Source organism: Mytilus trossulus, unplaced genomic scaffold, assembly GCF_036588685.1.
Source record: "Mytilus trossulus isolate FHL-02 unplaced genomic scaffold, PNRI_Mtr1.1.1.hap1 h1tg000158l__unscaffolded, whole genome shotgun sequence".
In the NCBI taxonomy this organism is placed as follows: domain Eukaryota; kingdom Metazoa; phylum Mollusca; class Bivalvia; order Mytilida; family Mytilidae; genus Mytilus; species Mytilus trossulus.
In genome coordinates this window covers 3,696,262-3,717,675 of record NW_026963304.1, presented here as the reverse complement: position 1 = coordinate 3,717,675, position 21,414 = coordinate 3,696,262, and the positions used below count along the sequence as shown (strand labels likewise).

The following is a 21,414-nucleotide window of genomic DNA, read 5'->3' as shown; positions in this document are numbered from 1 at the left end:
CGTTTAAAAGTATACAAGCTGAAAAGTTTCGCCTTCTTTACTAATCATTGATATTATGTTGAAAGTCCTTAATATAAAGCGTTATTACAAAAGAGGGACGAAAGATACCAAAGGGACAGTCAAACTCATAAATCTAAAACAAACCGACAACGCCATGGCTAAAAATGAAAAAGACAAACAGACAAACAATAGTACACATGACACAACATAGAAAACCAAAGAATAAACAACACGAACCCCACCAAAAACTAGGGGTGATCTCAGGTGCTCCGGAAGGTTAAGCAGATCCTGCTCCACATGTGACACCCGTCGTGTTGCTTATGTACAACTGTCACATAAACCATAAACATAACATTAACCAAAAAAAAAAAAAAAATTGACCAACGAACCATGACAATGAAATCAAGGTCAGATGACACCTCCCATTTGTACATGTTCACCTTACAGTCCTTCCATACATCGAATATACTAGACCTATTGCTTATAGTATCTGAGATATGGACTTGACCACCAATACTTAACCTTGTTAGCTGATCCATGAAATTAGGTCGAACACTCTCTGTCGGGCATGCAGACCTTGCAAGATTCGAACTTACTAAATGAAGTTATCGTATTACTTACAATAAGAAAGACTTTAACATTACAAAAAAATCTTTTTTTTTATGTCATTGAACCATGAAAAGGAAGACAAGTACATTTGGCATGACTTGAAACTTCGTAACATGTGGCATCTATCTACTAAGTATGAAGCATTTAGGTCTTCCACTTTCTAAAATATGAAGCTTTTAAGTTTGAAGCCGCCGCCGCCGTATCACTATCCCTATGTCGAGCTTTCTATTACAAAAGTCGGAGGCTGGACAAAAATTAGGAGAAAAATGTTTAAAAGAGGTTGACATGTCTTCTTTTGGACTATTACATTGAAAAAAGAGAATGTAATATACTGATTTAGTATTCAATTTACATCCGATGTATGTACTTTCGTCCTGGTATGACACACGTGAAGTAGGATCTGCTTGATATTCCGGAACACCTGAGATCATCCCCAATTTTTGGAGGGGTTCGTGTTGCTTTGTCTATAGTTTTCTATGTTAAGTCATTTGTACTATTATTTGACTGTTTGTGTTTTTCAATTTTAACCATGGCGTTGTCAGTTTATTTTCGATCTCTGAGTTTGACTGTCCTTCTGGTATCTTACGCCCCTCTTTTATACCTGGCTTCGGAATAAATGGCTCAAATATGTTACAATTGGTGTAACAAAATTCCCGTGCCACAAGTAGAGAAGAATCTACATACTCTTCTGGAGCACTTAAGCACAGCCCATTTTTTCCAATTGTAGTCATTTATCTAAGAATTTTTTTACAGACGTAATCACAGGTAGGCTGACCTTTATTGACCATTTAAAAATGACAGTACATAATTATGTTGAATTTGTCTCAACCAAAATTATTTCCATGAATGTAACATCATCGAATTTCAACTAATATTAGCACACGTGTAACAGTAATTACTTAATATTTCTGAGCATCTGAGATCATAATTTCTATGGATGTTTGTTTTTCTCTGTCTTAAGTTTTTAATTCTTTATTTAAGGACTGTTTTTTGTCTTGTGGTTGAATTTCATTGTTAACCATGGCTTTTTTAGTTTGTGTTAGACTTCCGTAAAGATACTTTTTACACTGTCCACATCTTATAATTTAACTAAATTCATCTTAAAATGTATCTTGCAAACAATGCAAAAGTTTCAAAGTACATACACCATTACTAAGGATACGGATTACCATAGTACGTACAAATATAAGTCCCCTTAAACTGACCTTGTCACTTTAAGACGGGAGAAAAAATATCAAACGTTCAAACTCACCAACATGAAATACTATTGAATTGATATTTGTAATCATTCAAAGGCACTTGATCTCATTCAAATAAAAAAAAAGGATTAACATACCTTACTTTAGCATGTTTAGTGAAGGCTAAGTTTTGAATAAAATTAAAGTTTAAAGACATTTATTTCAAATAAAAAAAAATGATTTGAAATAGCGTCCTCTTGTACACTCATATGTAATACATGTTAAATAAAACCTTTAAAAAGTATTCGGCTTGCATTGGTATATATGCATGCATTTGTTCAATTATTTTTATCAGCCTTATTACAAGATTATTTTGATCATATGAATTTAAAAACATAAACCAACAACATTTATAGTTGTAGGTAAAGTCGTCATCTATATAGTTCAATCAACAACGTTTAAATAAAACATACCCATCAAACTATGGTCCTCTCTCTGTACCTGAAATTAGTCATTTTTACAATTGTAATATGATATATACAATGAACTAGTTGTTACTTATTTTTGTAAATCAAAACAAGAAGTACGAGGCAAAATTGACAGCTAAATGTGTTGTCTGCATTATGAAAGCATTGGCTTAAAGTATTACATAGGAACAACATGAAATGACATTTTCCAATCAAGCAAGGACTTACTTCTGAATGATATAAGAAAATTTAGGCCTCAATTTTTCTACCAATATAAACGTAATAAGATTTAGAAATAATGGTTAAAAGTACCTTAAAATAATGAGCAGAAACGACAAAGTGCCATTTTATAATCAAGCAAGGACCATAACTCTTAAATAATTTTTTTTTATCGTCAATATCGACATATACCCCAATTATATTATCCATGTTCAACCCAAAAGCGATATCGTCAATATCGACACTCACCCCGATTCTATGATTCATGTTCAACCCAAAAGCTATATCGTCAATATCGACGTCACCCCAATTCTATAATTCATGTTCAATCAAAATCTATATCGTCAATATCGACATTCACCCCAATTCTATTATCCATGAGCAACCCACAATCAGTAACCAAATTTATGTCTGGAGAGAGTGTTAACTGCCCCTCCCCCCCCAAAAAAAAACCCCAACTATAATAATCAAAAGAGCAGTTCATTATACATGTTATACATACCTTGCAAAGATAATGTTTTCTATCAATAGCTGTCAGAGCTCTCATCAATTCCTCAAATGTTGATATTGATTGGTCAATTTCTGCCTTATCCCTCCATTTAAACAACCCCATCAACATAAAATTCATTGGATTTGAGTAATAACAATGATTCAATTTTTCGTAATCAGCTGTGCTGATACCTAGATGAATCAAGAATTCACGAAACTCATCAATCCCCATTATTTGTGCTAAATGGACGAAATGATGATCATTTGGTTCTAGGAGGAGCATTTCTGAGCCAAGACCTTAAATAAAAGAATAATGATTGTTGCTAATATGATATGCCATGATGACTGACATCAATATTTAGATCTGCTATCTAATTTTGTTATATACCAAAATGTCTATATCTTTATCTCATCTCATTTAATCCTCTCTATCTACTTTGTATCTTCGTGTAAAACTTTGTTCCTATCTATCAATCACAGCGGCAACATTTGGTTCATTGAACTCACAACATTTAACCCTCCTCATTGCAGTTTTTAAACGGAGTATATACCAGTCGGTTGTAAATAAAAACAACATAGAAACAATCTTCAGGCAGAGAACATTTATTATTACATTAAAGTTACTTACATCCGAGTAAAACGCTCTTGAAAATGTATTTTAAAGAGTTGATTTTTTGTTAAAAACCATGTGTAGTTGAAACATACATGTCTGTTCTTTTAAAACATCACACATAAATCGTCGAGATAACAAAAGCACCAGTGAGTTGTAGGCTGTTAAGGTGTTGTTTTAAACTACTGATAAGGGTACCGGTTGGTTAATAGAGCAAACAATAAATCGATGACAATATGGTTCTTCAAAATTATTACTACTGAAATGTATGTACCAATACAATATTTATTTTTTAAAATGTGGATTTGAAATTCAATAACTGTTAGTTAGAATGGTATTCGCCGCTTTTATATGCATTCTTTACAAATGATTTATTGTTCTGAAAGACTTCAATCAGTTAAATGTCAGATAATAAAAGAGATAGTATATTTTCGATTTTCAATTGTTTAAGTTATTGTAACGAGTCACAATTGTATGCATTATTTTACTAAAATATGCGACAAGTACTATTCATTGAAAAAAATATTCTCAAAAATATTGTAATTTATTACCATTGCAGTTTTCGTCACAAGTCTCTCTATTCTGAAATAAAGAGATACATATATACATTAGGGATATCAGTAATGTTTTGCATGACTATTTTGTTGTTGACTATTTTACAGGACTGCTTCTTTAGATTTCTAATTTTGTGTTTTGGTTTTACTGGTATAATTTCAATTATCTTGCCACTGATGAGTTCATCAATTTTTTTTCCGTTTTCGATAGTTTTCTAAAGATAATCAACCAATTTTGAAGCAATTTGATTTTTTTTACGTTGGACTCTAACTAATATGCTATCTTTCTGATTATAACCAATGACAAGACGGGAGTTACTTTTCATAAAATCAGGAGCATGTAAAAGAAAAAAATAACCAAGTATAAATGTATCTTATTATTGTAACTTTTGATTTGTTCTCAATTATCTGATGTGGTGGTGGTTTATGTGTGATTTCTATCACGATCATAAAAGTGATTTAACAAAAATACCAAACTCTGAGTATAATTCAAAATTGAAAGTCCCTTATAATATAGCAAAATCAACAGATAAAATACATAAAATGAATGTATAACAACTGTCATATTTCTGACTTGGTAAAGGCATTTTCTACAGATCTAGATTTTCTTCATATTTCGTTAAAGCAATCTAACAAGTGTTTGAAATTTGCTGAAATGTATTAACACATCAATCAATCTGTTTTACAAGATACATGTCAAATTCATTTTTCCAATTTATCCTCAATAAATTCAGTCTTATGCAGTCAGAAGATAAAGATAATAGTTATAAAAAAGTGTCACTGACCTTATCAAAAACCCAGTTCAGAGAAATTTTGGTTTTATGTTCTATTCCATTCTTGCATATCCAAGACTTTCTTGTTTTAGCATCACATAATGGAAGTAAGCACGTTTCGCCTTTGCATACTTCTCCGACTTCTATTTCAAACAGATCTGACATTAAATGGTGACTTTGTTTACCAAAACAACGATGGTAAAACTGAAGAATTCGTTCAAGTGCCAAAGTTAGGCATTCCTGTGTTGTTGTTGCTAGATCTGGTGATATGAGCTGCTTTGACTCGTCATTGATGAGGTATGCAAATATTCTCTGCCCTTTAACATGAATTTGAAGTTCATTTCTGTTGTCAGCATCCATAATTGCAGCTTGAAAATAAAGACAAAACCGAGAGGCGTCTACTTTCAGAGGCCAGATGCTAATAGCAGCCCCTATAAGCTTGAACGACAAAGCAGATGGAACTACTGTCTCCTTCAGATGATAAGCTATGCATAGTGTTTTGTCGTCTGTTGCATTTCTGCGCATTTTTTGTGGAATATTTTCCTTCACAATGCAGGGTACTAGAAAAGAATCTGCAGCAACTTCCGTTTCAGTGTATCTTTTAGGTTCTACAAGGATATCTAGATGGAGGAGGACTTGCACTATATATTCCTTTGTTCTGATATCGGTCAAAATTTCCTTGAAAGCTGGTTGTGACCAAAGAGTAATAAGATCTGTCTTCTTTAGAACTCCAGTAGATGATAATTTTTCAAGTATGTCTCGAACAGGTCCTTTTTCTGGCCAAAACATTATGTCTGTAACGAAGGCTCTCAGGATATTGACCATTGCTGAAGGTTGAATGACAATGAAATCTCTCAAAGCAGGTTCATCGAAATACAACAGCTTTCCGATCGAGTGCTGAACAAGTAAGAAATCGTCTACTCTTCTTTCATTTAGAGCAAATTCATTATTAGATTTGTTTATCTCTAAAAGTCTCTTCTTTGTTATCAACTTTACTCCCTCTGCTCTCATATCTGATATCTGTAAATCAAGAGGCACCCAAACAATCGGCATCTGTTGTCCCCATGTTGACTGCTGAAAGGCGATATCAACTAATGTATCCTTCAAGCGCTCAATATCTCGATCTGCTGCATCCGTTGCATTCATGAAAAAGACATTGTCATACATGATATGCTCATGAAGCTTGTGAAAGGAAAACATTTTCCGCAGTTCTTCTTTGAATTTAAGCACCAGTTTCTTTTGCTCATCCTGTCAATCATAACAATGAAATGGTTAAAAAGTAAAGTCACAAAAATACTGAACTCAGAGAAAATCAAATCGGAAAGTCCACATTCAAATGACAAAACACATAAAAACGGAGTGAACAAGAACCGTCATATTCCTGACTTGGTAGAGGCATTTTCAAATGTATAAAATGGTGGATTAAACCTGGTTGTATAGCGCTAATAGCACAAGACAAAAACAAAAACAAAAACGTAAGTAGGAAGTTTGCAATCACAAAAAAGCTTTTTATTTCTATACAAAAATCATTTGGAGAGGGCTTTTCTTATAATTGCTAACATATTTCATAGAACCATTTGTAATCAACCGAAATATTTTGAAACACTGTTAAACAATAACAAAACCTATTTTTTTCAGATGACTCAAAATTTTCAGGTTAAGCTTTAAAAAAGTACATTGTATCTCAGATTCTCGACCATGTAAATGTATTTTATCCTCTTGACTGCCAAGTTGGTTACTGCAAACTATTTTGAAGTGAATCCCATTTCTACTGTTTTCCACCGATATAACCAAAAAGTATCCCAAAACAGAAACCTTATTGTTTTATCAAAGTGGAAAAATATAAGCGAGAATTCATTTCAATAACCATTACTTGATCGAACGACTAAGTTTTCAATGCAAAGTCATGATTTTCCAAACGATTTTTTCATTAGTGTTTAGTGGTTTTTTCCTAAACTGTTGACTCAACATTGATTCAGAGATTTATTATAGTATTCCAGGGAGTGCTTACAAGCACTTATTTGACAATAACTTGTCCACTTATATCTATTTACAAAATAAATTTCAAAAGATCTTGTTTGCTATACATCCGATCTTCAATAACAAGTAATTAAAAATTGTAGATCAGTGGATGCATAAGGTTTGTTTCCATTTGACATAGTTCATGTAGTTTAGGTGGCATTGACTTTGATATAAAATTATTACAGATAATCTTTTTTAAGACTCAAGAGCTACATATATGATTGCATAAAAAGGCTGTATTTGGTATATTAAAAGTACATTTAAGTCTTATTTAATATGACAAATATAGGTTGGGCCCTCAATTTAAACTTGACCCTTGACAAAAAAGTTTAGTGCCTGATTGTTTCAATTGTTAAATATTTAAAAATATGGAGGGAGAAACAGTTTTGTCACTGAAATTTTGCATATGTGTGTTGAAAAGTAAGACGGAAAAATGAATAATAAAAGCAGACATACCTCTGAGAAGCTATCACTATGAGTGGCCGCAAACAAAATTCTTGGCATTTTATCTTCAGTTTTGTTACAGTATGTCAATACAGAATTAATCCAATGCTCCAGAATAGCTACAACAGTAAACCAAGTAATACAATGTTTCCAAAAGATTCATTTTATTTCAAATTGCTTGAATTTTCATGATTAACAGTACAGAGGTTTTCTAAACCTATTTCCTGATTTTTCTGCAGACTTGTCAATAATATATTTTATCATGATGGATATATATAACTGTATAAAGCTTGCCATTTTAGCCATGATTACATTGATTCAAATTCATGTTACTTTTCTTCTCTTAAAAACTAATCAAATAATTGGTTAACTATAGTATTGAAATACAAATATTATTGATTGCTGCAGAAGCGCTTTATTCTTAAAATAACATTTTGCTTATCATTCTGGATACAATACATTTGTTTTATATACAGATATAGTTTGAAATTTGACTTAAAATAGCACAAATAAATTAAATGATGTTTCTTGTTTTGTAATGTCTTAGGACGGAAATATTTTACAGCCTTTAGCATTAAACTTTTGATTATTATCACTGTTTCATTTCCGTAGATCAATCATTATCAGAATGCAGTGGAATAAATGGTTAAACTGTCTGAATTATTCTTTTCATCTCCTTTTAATTTGCTAGACACAATCTATCTACTCTAAGACTGACGAATTTGGACTAGGAATCATGAATGACAACACTGTTGACAATATATCAATCGTGACTGCGAAAAGTGTGAATCAAACTCATTTAATAAAAGTTTTATGAACTCGGTGTTTCTGTATTGTAAATGTTATAGATTCTCGATCTCCTATATTGGCCCTTCAGTATCTTGTTTACTACAACTAACTTCGAATCTATATCAGGGTCAATACAGAAACGTCCAATTAAATACATTATATTATAATCTCTTAGAGTATTTCAAAATCCAATTGTCTATTCAAAGCCACTTACATGCTGCAGTAACATCTCCTTGCGGATATTCTTCTAATTCTGTATAAAGGCCTTTACGTCCATCAAACATCAGAATGAACGTTCCCCTGTGCTGGATAAATAACTGATGGGTCATATCAAATGATTTTTGTCCACCAAAATCGACCAGATCTGATGGTGCTATATTCATGATATTTGTACCTTTCTTAATCTTTACCAATAAGTCATCTTGAATGGAATTAGCAGTATGGATTGGTTGTTCCTTGAAGTCTTTTGATGTCTCCTGATTTGATTTCGATGACATGTGTTCCTGGTTTGAAGGACCCAGATTTACATTCGATAGATTTAATTGATTTCCCTTTGTTTTAACATTAGACTTTGGATCACCTGGATTTTTTTCTATACTCTCATCTTGCAGACTTGGTTGTTTCTTTAATTCTGGATTCCCGAGAAGTAGTTTTGCTAAAACATCACCACTACCTAACAAGGTTAAAAATATAAGGAAGAGGCATGAGAAAAGCAATAATTTGACCCTGGACATTTAAAAATAAATAGATGTCAACCTATTCTTGAAAGCCTTACAAAATAATTTTATTTTAATGACACCTAGATATTAGAATAACTGAGTTCAAATTTCCACTGTGTTGCACATAATTTATCTATCCAAGGGAATTTTGGATCCTCAATGCTCTTCAACTTTGTACTTGATTGACTTTATAACTATTTTGATATAAGCGTCACTGATGAGTCTTATGTCGACGAAACACGCGACTGGTGTACTCAATTTTAATCCTGGATCTTATTTACACCACTGGGTCGATGCCACTACTGACCGACGTTTCCTTCCCGAGAGTATCGCCTGCCCAGTAGTCAACACTTCGGTTTTGATGTTACGGAACATATGAGTATTTTAACCATATATGATTGGTCAAGTCCATATGCGTATAATGATATGGTCCGACCATACGCATATGTTCCAACCATACTTGTATGATCAGACTATATTAGTATATACTTGTTTGTTTATTCACGGATTGGACCATATGAAATTTTAGCCATACATTTTTTCAAATATGCATTAGTATACATATTTGTTTAGGACCCAGCTAAAGGACTCATCCGGGAGCAGGAGTTTATTGCTGCAATTAAGATCTGTTGGTGGCCATCAGCTGTTGTCTGCTCTATGGTAGGGTTGTTGTCTTTTTGACACATTTTAAATTTCCATTCTCAATTTTATAAGAAACGTTTCAATAATACAATTTACTTTATCTAAAAAATAAACCAATGAGATTACATGAAAATGTATATTATAATGCAAAGGCAACATAACACGGTGACCAAATATTGATGCCACAATTATTTTTCATCGCTAATTGTATCTTGCATTTAGGATGACATTTACTTCCACATGGTACTATAAAATTTCAGCAGGTCTTGATTTTGCTCGATCCTTCGCAGTTAAACCTTTTGCTTTCGAGTAAAAAAAAAAGCATTTTAAGGATATGTAGCAGCTTCGTGCAGTGGTACTTAAGTCCTGAGACATACATAACAGTCATTCGGAAATTTTGGAAATATCTCCCCAAGTCGACATATTGCCATTCAATTGTCATAACAAATCGGTAATGTATTAAGGGTGTTTACTATAGTGACTAGAGAGTAAAATAAATACATAAAACTGGTTAATTTTTATCATTATAATATAATATTCTGACCCTTGATATTGTCTTTTTATTGACGTGACAACCAGAAGGTTCATACCTTATGAAGAGATAAATATTAACTGTAAACTTGTTGATTATCCTGACCATATGCGTACGGTCGGACCATATGAGTACTACGCGTATGGTCGGACCATATGCGTACTAGTATATACCAGTACAGTCATTACCATACGCGTATGGTCCAAATACTCATATGGTCCTGAATATTGACATAAATATCAATTATTATAACGTACTTTGAGCTAGCTCTAGAGTAACGTATCAATTGAGACACATATACTCTATATGCTGATCCTGGGGGGATGTTGCTACACAGAAATGGAAAGTTGACTATAGGAAAATTAAAACCATCGCGTTTGTCATAAATTTTGGTATTCAACCTACCATCAGTAGTCAATTCGAGAAAAAAAGGTCTAAATATGAAGCAGATTTATCTGTGTTTGTAGTATCTTTAATTTCAAGTTCACTTGGATATATTAAATGTAAGTGATCACTGAATCTATTATTATCAAGAGACAGTACATCATCAATATACCGAAAGGTGAAATTAAAAGACTGGGCTAATTTCTTTTCTCCTTTCTGTACAAGCCCTTGGATAAATTCTGCTTCATAGGAGTATAAAAACAAATCTGCAAGTAGAGGGGCTCAATTTGTACCCATTGGGATTCCAATAGTCTGTTGGAAGAACAAACCTCCAAATTCAACAAAAATAATTAAACTGAGACGAGACATGTCGAGGCAGGACGAAAAAGGCCAAGACTGGTCGAGAACATATTTAGACTTTACCACAATTATCAAGTACCTAATTAGATTTATTAAGTAAAGTAGATACTAAAGTTCAGTACTGTCGATATTTTGTCAAGTCATTGATTGTCAATGAGCACAAAATATGGTCTTTTCAGACTGTGAGCAAATTGTTTAGTGGTTAAACATATAATACAGACCTTTTTCCAATGGAATCATCTTTCGTTGTTGTAAGTCGATGCCATTTCTTCCAAAATGAATAATTAGTCCATCAGTTGAAAACCACGTCTTTGGAATTTCCTCGCCGATAAGAATACTTGCAAGCGACGATTTCCCAATGTTACAAGGCCCAGACAAATAAACCCTGTTTTCATAGGAAGCAAATGTTCCGAGAGCTACAAGATCCTGGAACTCATTTCTATTTAACTGTCTGAGTTTGGTCAAAATTGGATTTGATAGTTCCTATAAAATTAAGAAACGTAATTAACAGTGCAAGTCTATTAAATTGTTTTTATGTTGGTATTGAGTAACTATGATAAGTTAATATGAAAACATTGTAGCTGTCCTATAATATTGTTTCACAAAAAAGTTAGAATCACAACATGCACAGTAAGCTTTAATTATTTTAGGTCCTTTTTGGTCATAAACCTCTTAAAATGTTTCGGTTCCTAAATACAACCTTGGCTTTCAACTATTTGGCTTTGAGCTTTCCTGATGAAGATAAATCCAGAAAACAGCTGCGCCATGAGCGCATGATACGCCCGACGTCTTGTGTGGAAGTTTTATGCAATAATCATAAATAGTTTCTGAGAAAGTTTTAAGCAATAACCATTTATTGTTTTTGAGACACGGTGGGATATGTGAACCCCTCCCCCCCCCCACCTTGTTTTTTTTTTACAAAAAACTAAATATCACTAAAATAAAATTTTGAATCAAACCAAAAAGTACACCGATCTTTAGATTAATATAACAAAGAAGTGTGTACAGTTTCAAGCAATAATCATAAATAGTTTTTGAGATACGGCGTGACATGTAAAAAAAAACCTCCCCTTTTTAACAAAATACTCAATAACTCAAAAATAAAATTTTTAGTCATCACCAAAAAGTATACAGATCTTTAGATTAATATAACAAAGAAGTGTGTAAAGTTTTAAGCAATAATCATAAATTGTTTTTGAGATACGGCACGACATGTAAAAAAAACCTCCCCCTCGTTTACAAAATATTCAATAACTCAAAAATGAAATGTTGAATCATCACCATAAAGTATATAGATATTGAGATAAATATAACTAAGAAGTGAGTAAAGTTTTAAGCAATAATCAAGAATCGTTTTTGAGATACGGTGCGACATGTGAAAAAAAACCACCCCACTGTTTTAGTTACAAAGTGCCGTAACTCAAAAAGTTTAAATCTTATTTTCACCAAAAAGTATACAGATCATTTGACCATCATAAGTTTCATGAAATTTAGATAAGTCGTTCTCAAGTTACGGTGTGACATGTTTACGTCAGACAGACAGACAAAAGGACAGACGGACGGACACCGGACATTTGTATACCATAATACGTCCCGTCAAAATTTTGACGGGCGAATAAAAATTGCCTGCAATCCATGAAATTTATGAAGTCATGGAAGTGTTGTATTTAATTTTTTCTAATCATTATGTTCCCAATGTGAATAACCTATGCTCAGGTTTCCTTTTATCTATTTAAGAAGATAAAGTAAACCTTAAGGTGACAACTCCATCAGGCAAAGTTATCAGGATTTTTTCACTGGCAATTTAAACCTTTTTTAATCTCCATACTTTCACACATTTTATAGTTTTAGGTTTTCAACTTTTAGTAATGGGCTATGAAGTATCAATATATAATGTGTGGTGTGAACAGAAAATACTATCAAATAATAGAAATTGACGTCATAAAACTTAAGTACTATTAAAATGTTAAGTACATTTACTTTATTCCTGATTCTGTTCCTTGTAAAACATTTTTTAACAAAAAAGATATTTACTTGATTTATACAGAATAATTTTCAAGAACAAATAAAGAAGGCACCGATTTATTTTAAAGATTAAGGTTATTTATCCTTTGTAAAGATGAGCTTGGCTGTTGTTTTACGGGTCCTATTGATTCTCATTCACTCAATTGTTTAAGCTTTCAGAAGTTGTATTGCCTGGCTTACCTGATGAAGGCAGATCAGAAACATATCTTTGACACATGGAAAACGGTATCATGTTGTTTTATGAAGGCCTCACAAAGTTTTTTTTTTTTTATTATTCTAAAGGCTGCAAAAGAATCCGACTTAAACAAATGGATCAGTTCCTTTCAGCTTCCTTTTGCCCCTATCTATCAAACATTGTAAGAACTTATTTATGGAAAGCTTGAGCTGCTTCTAATAAAATTCTTTTTTATACAATTTAAACTTTTGGGGTGTGGACCAATTAATTTATATTCTATTTCTATATCATGTATATAGGATCAAATATAAAAATTCGTAAGGGTTCCACGGATCCAGTGTCTCGCCTACTTTTGCTGTTAATTGCAGACTCAACAAAAATGAGAAAAAACATCAATAAAAATTTCCCTCTCGATACTGTCTTTTGATTGAAAGAAGCTTCCAAATTTGGTAAAAAAATCAAGGTTAGTTTATGAATCTAATAAATGTTTTATAAACTTTAACTGCAGACTGTATGTAATGTTAACTGAAAGAAAAACTACCAATTTGGAAATTACTATGGCGTTCATTACTGGACTAGTATATATTTGTTTAGGGGCCAGTTGAAGGACGCCTCCGGGTGCGGGAATTTCTCGCTACATTGAAGACCTGTTGGTGACCCTCTGCTGTTGTTTTTTATTTGGTCGGGTTGTTGTCTCTTTGACACATTCCATTCTCAATTTTAAGTCCATTAATAAGTAAAATACGGAAAAAGTGAATTTTTTTTTCACAAAAAATACTTCTGAATAATATCTTATGATCAGAAACAAGCTTTTGTCTAAGTTTGGTAAAAAATCCAGGATAGTTTAAGAAAATTATAAAAATTTTAAAAACTTAAACCACAGAGTGAATGTTTTGTTTCTGGCAAAAAAACTAAGTCCATTTATAAGTAAAATACGGAAAATTGGAAATTTATTTTTACAAAATTTTCTTCTTGATACTATCTTATGATCATAAACAAGCTTCTGTCCAAGTTTGATACAAATCAAGGATAGTTTATGAAAGTTATTAAAATTTTAAAAACTTTAACCACAGAGTGAATGTAATGTTTCCTCGCAGAAAAACTAAGTCAATTTATAAGTAAACTACCGAAAAAATGGAATTTTATTTTTACAAAATTTACTTCTGGATACTTTCTTATGATCATAAACAAGCTTCTGTTCAAGTTTGGTAGAAATTCAGTATAGTTTAAGAAAGTTATTAAAATTTCAAAAACTTTAACCACAGAGTGAATATTTGTGGACGCCGCCGCCGCCGACGGAATGTAGGATCGCTTAGTCTCGCTTTTTCGACTACAGTCGAAGGCTCGACAAAAAGGAAAGTCATTAAAAAAAGAGGCTTAGCATCAGTATGTTGTTACTTTTTCACTGCAGTGTTAATAGCCACTGTTTGATGACTACCAGACCCAGAGATACCTCAAATATCATAAAAAAAATCTAGTGTACAAATGTACTTTGAATTCGTCTTTTAATTCGGTAATGAGAAATTTTGACTATTAAATGTAAAATTTCTAAGTTTACCCTTCTGTTGCACCTAAGAAGGTTTTGTGTGTCTTCCCTTTTTAAGGTATTTAGTTTTTTATCTCTCTACATTTTGTAAATCGTTTATCTCGATTTATTCTGAGTGTAAGCATTTGTATTCTAATGCATGTGTACCTGTAAGTATTCCATCACCTCCTTATACTGCCCATTTTCTTCTTTTGCTGCTAGATCGTATGGAGTCTTACCCTGAAATACAGACAAATATGTATATTACTTTCATCTGTTAACAACAAAGAAGACTTTTGTAACAAGTATCTTACAATCAGTAGGACCAGAAGCAGCTGAGGGGTGTTTTACTTTATATTGACAATATTCAGACCTGTTCATCAGTACTTTGTATGATTCGGCTAAAATGTGCTCTGAAATGCAAATCAATGGAAAGCTGGCACTGTCAACAGATGCTCCCCAATATTACACAATTATTGACAGAAAAAAAAATTAACTGTGAATTGCCTAATTTCTTTTGAATTGTGACATGGTTAAAATAACCACAGACAGGAAAGCTGTTAACACAGTACATTTCCAGACGACAATAAATCAATTGCACATTCTATGGTGCTTCATTTAAAAAAAATATAAAGGTGATCAATTTACAACATAGTTATGACTTGTTTCCGATGAAACAAACATTACGAACAAATTTTCCTCTGAATTCAGCCCAATATCTTCTTAACCCTAAAAGAATATATTTAAAGGTGGTTATACAATGTACATAAATTTGCAAGGGCGAAGCTGAATTGAAGTTATAATTTTGATTTGATTTTTGGTGTTTTAACGCCACTTTTAAGCACCGCTTTTGGGCTATTTCGTGCCGGCCAGTTTTTATTGGTGGAGGAAGCCGGAGTGCCCGGAGAAAACTACCGACCGCAATTTAAGTTATAAGATATTGGTATTTTTTAATATTCAATTAGAAATAGCATGGTCATTGTGAATTCAAAAGTCATCTGATTGTGTTGTCAGACTTTAACATCAACCTACACTTATTTTCTGTATAATTAACAATTCATATACAAACTAATTTAAAGTCTTTTATGCAATCAAAAGGGAGGTGATTGATATGTGTGTGGGTAGTATTAGAGACAAGATTGATCTCTACTGTATTATGAATGCGCGGTATTGACACCTTATTAGTACTGCTGCAAAAAATCATTGCTGTTTTAAATTCATTTCTAATATATGACAAATTATAAATTTGTCAAAATTTTCTTGACTCTAAAATGTATCAAAAAGATTGATAAAAAACATACACAACTCTTTAAAATATTAGACTTTGAACTCTGGAGATAATGACAAAAGAGAATGATTTATAAATTGTTATACAAGACATCTAGCATGTCTAGAAAGGAAGAATTAATTTTGCCTTCAGTTTCATGAAAAATGACATTCCTTTTATGGTATGGAACCTTGTGGTATTATTTCATTGTGACCCATAGACTTATACTCAAAGTATTGTCCAAAAACAAGAAAATCCAAGTTTGTTCTTTTGCCCCTAATTCCTAAGCGGTTTGTCCATGACCCCCAAAAAGCAATCCCCACATTCCTTTTGAGGTATAGAACCTGTGGAAAAAAACAACAAATTTCCGGCCCCTTTATGGCCCTTAATTTCTAAACAACTAAAACAATAACCCCCCAAATCATTACCATCTGTCCTATTGTGGTATGGAACCGTGTGCTATAATTTCGTAGAGATTCATATACTTTCACCTCAAGTTATTGTCATTTTTCAAAATGGAAGGATGAACTGCATACTAACATTGAATACTGGCAAAAATCTTTTGTATACTTCAGAAAGGTTGCATAGATACATATTTGTATAATTTACAATATAAAATTCTACATAGGATTATTCCTACAAATACATTTTTATTTAAGATTAAAATCAGAGACACAAAGTTATGTTTTTTTTTACATCCAGCGATGTATTGTTGCCACAGACATTTCTACCCACGTGACTGTCGTCTTTGACTGTTAACATATAGCAAAATAACATTCCTTATCGCTTGTTATATTATTATTATATATGTCAATTTCATCAATAAGTATTCATGAAAATAATTTTTAGAACATAGATAAATGATATAAAAATGTTTTGTCGTGAGAAATATATATATAATATTGTAATGCCGACATTTCCCCCTTTTTATAGTAAACCTATGTCTGTATAGTTTCTCAAAATTATTGAGGATAAAACGATAGATGTTAGTGAGATGTCTAATGTTACAAGTAGTGAAAAAATTGTCATTGTTATTTTGGCTGTTGTTTTCATTATACGACAGATTTGTGTATGTTAGTTTGTTAAGAAGTTTTAGTTCACGTACTGATTCCGTATTTTCGCGGTAGTTACCTTATTATACAATAAACTAAAATAAAACTGTTCTAATGATCTACTAATAAATTTAAAGTCGAAACCCATCTTTATTGATGAAGATCAATCGTTGTTTACAAACAGTATCAACATTACGGGAGTTTCCCTAACATGATCCATGGTTGCCCATTCATTGGTAAACAATATGTAACAAGCTCTGTCATTGGTCAGTCGAAAGTATAAATACCAAAACAACAACAGAAACGACGGAGTGTTTGGTTGACAAGAATGGGTAGTGACAAACTTTAATAAATGCTGGAATATGTAGCTTATTGAACGTTACCTTTGTTTTAATTTAAGGGTGTCGGTGACGGTGCTAAGGCTTGTCGGTGACGGTGCTAAGGCTTGTCGGTGTCGGTGCTCAGGGTGTCGGTGACGGTGCTAAGGGTGCCGGTGACGGTGCTGAGGTTGTTGGTGACGGTGCTGAGGTTATAGGTGCTAAGGTTGTGGGTGACAGTGACAAATAGTCACCAATCACGGTGATTGTGCTAAATAAGGTTACCGGTGACGGTGACATTGCTATTGAAGGTGCACATTTAGAGTTCTGTTGGCGGTTTTGGCATGATTAATATGCAATTTAAGGTGTTATACTAAGTTGTTGTCTTCTTAGTTCTATAATGTAGAAGGGTGTTTTTTTTTATCCTTTAATTGAGATTATAGAAAGATACAAAATAAGTGGCAACCTTGTTACTTGAATGTTGAATTAAACATGTAGTAGTTGTGTGTATCTATGGAAGACCATCCTGAACCAGGGACCTGACCCGACCCGTGACAAATCCTGCAAGACCCATTCTCTCTAGCGTGGATTATTATTGATATTAATAAAATATGAAACTTTATATTATTCAGATATTTTATTTCATAACTAAGAATTATATATAAATACAAGTATACGTTTTCCCTTTCTGTAACGTGTTTTGGTCCGACGGTTAATAGGGGACGCCGCAACCTTACACTTTATAGATCCTTTAAAATACCTTTTCTTTGTGACCCTGTGTTCTCTGGTGGCCGACTCTAACACCAGGGAGGCGGCGTTACAATATATCAATAACAAATCAAAAATACCGAAAATTTGAGTTAACATATGCGAAAGAATATCTGAGAATGTTTTGCGGGAAAATATGAATGCCTAGTACTCAAATCCAATCTATTAGAAAATTCGAATTATTACAGAAGAGTGTCCACCATGCACTTGCACTGCACTATTATTAGAATATTAGAATAAAATGATAAACAAATGGATGAAAATTATATATATGTTAGCGGCAATAAGTGAAATAAGGCATTAAGCTTAAATCCTAGGCAATAAGTTAACGCCTAGGCATTAAGTTATTGCCTGAAATTTCCAGGCATTAAGCTTATTACCTGAAATTTGGTGATGATTATTCATCCTATTGCCGATCATGATTTTAGGCAATAAATGAAATTTTAGAATTTAGGATTTTTTAGTGATTTTTCTTGAAATAAAGTATTTTCGTAATCTTTTCCTAATATTAATATACGTTTATCTGACAAATCTTCAAATTTTAGTACTTTTCTTATTTAAAACAGAATTAACTCACACTTTTTTGTGGAAGTACAAAAAATAAAAAAGATTTAAAAAAGTGATTGTATGCCATAACTAGAGGCTCTCAAGAGCCTGAGTCGCTCACCTGTTACTGTATTTACTGATGTCAATAATCTTGGTTGGTAGGTGGGGTCATTTGACACTTTTTTAAATAGATACCCTAGTAATGATTGTGGCCAAGTTTGGTTAAATTTGGCCCATAGTTTTAGATAAGAAGATTTTTGTACAAGTTACAAAAATGACGAAAAGTTGTTCAATATTGATTATAAAGGCCAATAACTCCTTAAGGGGTCCTCTTACAATTTTGATCATGTTGACTTATTTGTAGATCTTACTTTGCTGAACATTATTGCTGTTAACAGTTTATCAATTTATCAATTTTAGGGCAGCAACCCAACAACAAGATGTACGATTCATCTGAAAATTTGTGAGGGAATAGATCTTATTCTGATGGACATTAAAATCTTGAGAGATTTGCCCTAAATGTCTTAGTTTCAAAGATATAAATCAAAAACTGCATTTTACCACTATGTTCTAATTTTAGCCATGTCAGCCATTTTGTTTGGAAGGCGAGGTCATCAAACACATTTTTAAACTATATACCACAATGATAATTGTGGCCAACTTTGGTTAAATTTAGCCATGTGGTTTCAGAGAAGAAGATTTTTGTACAAGTTACAAAAAATGACGAAAAGTTGTTAAAAATTGAGTATAAAGGGCAATAACTCCTTAAGGGAATGACTGACAATGTTGATCTTGCTGACTTATTTGTAGGTCTTAATTTGCTGAACATTATTGCTGTTTACAGTTTATCTGTATTCAAGAAAATAACCAAAAACTGCAAAATTTCCTTAAAATAACCAATTCAGGGGCAGCAACCCTACAACAGGTTGTCCGATTCGTCTGAAAATTTCAGGGAAGATAGATCTTGACCTGATCAACAATTTTACCCCTTGTCAGATTTGCTCTAATTGCTTTGGTTTTTGAGTTATAAGCCAAAAACTGCATTTTACCCCTATGTTCTATTTTTAGCCATGGAGGCCATCTTGGTTGGTTGGCGGGGTCACGCCACACATTTATAAACTAGATACCCCAATGATGATTGTGACCAAGTTTGGTTAAATTTGGCCTAGTAGTTTCAGAGGAGAAGATTTTTGTAAAAGTTTACGGACGACGGACGACGGACCACGGACGCCAAGTGATGAGAAAAGGGGAGATTCTATATAATCCTTATAATAGTTATATGAAAATGTTTACACTTCACTTTTCAAGCTTGTTTGAACTAGTCAAAAGTAGACAAAATAAAGATATGATTTTTTGCTCACTCCATTTTATTGGATAAGTAAATTTTATTTGTTAAAATATTTGTTAAATGCCCTCAGGCCATCTTGTCTTTTTCACTTCTTTATCTGGATTATTCAAATTAAGTGACACCATGTCTATTGAGGAAAAAATTCTTGAATCTGTGAGGTCTAAATTCGAATCAGGGAAAACAAGGAGCGTATACCCTAGAGTAAAGTACCATGATCTTTTGGCAAAGATTAAACTTTTGGAATCATCAGAAAAGAAATTGACAAAAGGTATGACATTTTTAACATTGGTGGTTTTGAGAAGTTGATAACTAAAGTCAGCGAGAATGACGAGGGAAATTTCAAAATTTATGTCTTCCTAGAGGAAATCTATGGTATTTTGGAAAAGGCACATAAAGAAACAGGTCATGGCGGCAGAGATCGCATGATAAAACAACTAAATAATGGATATGCTAACATTTCACGTGATGCAATTGAATTATTTCTGTCACTATGTGAAAATTGCAATAAGAAAAAAAACATATAGGGAAAGGAGTAGTAGTGAACCCCATTTTGTCTATAGACTTTAACAGTAGAGGACAAGTTGATTTGATGGGTTTTCAATCAAACCCAGATGGAAACTATAAATTTATTAAGGTATTTCAAGACCACCTTACAAAATTTTGTAACATTAAAGCCCTTACATCAAAATGTGCATCAGAGGTGGCTTTTAATCTTATTGATATTTTTACAATTTTTGGTGCGCCCCATATACTGCAAAGTGACAATGGTCGGGAATTCACAGCTTTGGTCATATCCGAGTTAAAATTAATGTGGCCAGAACTTGTTATTGTTCATGGGAAACCGAGACATTCCCAATCCCAGGGTAGCATTGAGCGATGATAGTAGTAATATTTGATGAGTTTTAATATAAAAACATATTTTATCTGTGATTTTATTTCCAGTAGATGACATTTTAAACTTCAGTTCTCGTAATTTTATTATGTAACAAATGTATAATTTTTTATTTTTTGTTGAATAAATTCTTTTATTTACTCGCATTTATACTTTAGGCATTAAGCTTAATGCCTGGACACACTTTTCAGGATTTAAGCTTAAATCCTAGGATTTAAGACTAATGCCTAACATCATTTAGGCATTTGACTTAATGCCTAGGATTTAAGCTTAATGCCTAATTTCACTTATTGCCGCTAACATATACATGTAACTGTACATGTTATATAGAAATATTAATATGATATATAACAACAACAAGTACATGGATGCTCCACTCGCACTTTTATTTTCTTTGTTTATTCGACTGCACATTGTCCCCTGCTGGCGGCCATCTTGGATGATGGATCGGCTACAAAGTAACAACACTTGGTCGGCACATCATAAGGAACATTCATGCCATGTTTGGTTTTATTCCATTCAGTGGTTCTCTAAAAGAAGTCATTTGTATGCATTTCCCATAGGGTCCTATGTTAAACTTAGTCCCCCGCTGGCGGCCATCTTGGATGATGGATCGGCTACAAAGTAACAACACTTGGTCAGCACCCCATAAGGAACACTCATGCTATGTTTGGTTTTATTCCATTCAGTGGTTTTCTAAAAGAAGTC

General features: G+C 32.8%; 2 protein-coding genes across 2 annotated transcripts in view; both read right to left on the bottom strand.

Moving 5' to 3' along the window:
• The window catches only part of LOC134700479 (uncharacterized), a 521,631-nt gene that overhangs the window by 480,311 nt on the left and 19,906 nt on the right, over positions 1–21,414 (bottom strand). The window lies entirely within an intron of this gene.
• LOC134700480 (uncharacterized) lies at positions 4,882–17,030 on the bottom strand. The gene is made up of 6 exons (XM_063561873.1): positions 16,915–17,030; positions 14,685–14,756; positions 11,013–11,274; positions 8,369–8,827; positions 7,378–7,484; positions 4,882–6,147 (listed from the first exon to the last, which is right to left on the bottom strand). Exons 1-6 carry the CDS (start codon positions 16,981–16,983, stop codon positions 4,891–4,893), a joined length of 2,226 nt encoding a protein of 741 aa, XP_063417943.1. The 5' UTR covers positions 16,984–17,030; the 3' UTR covers positions 4,882–4,890.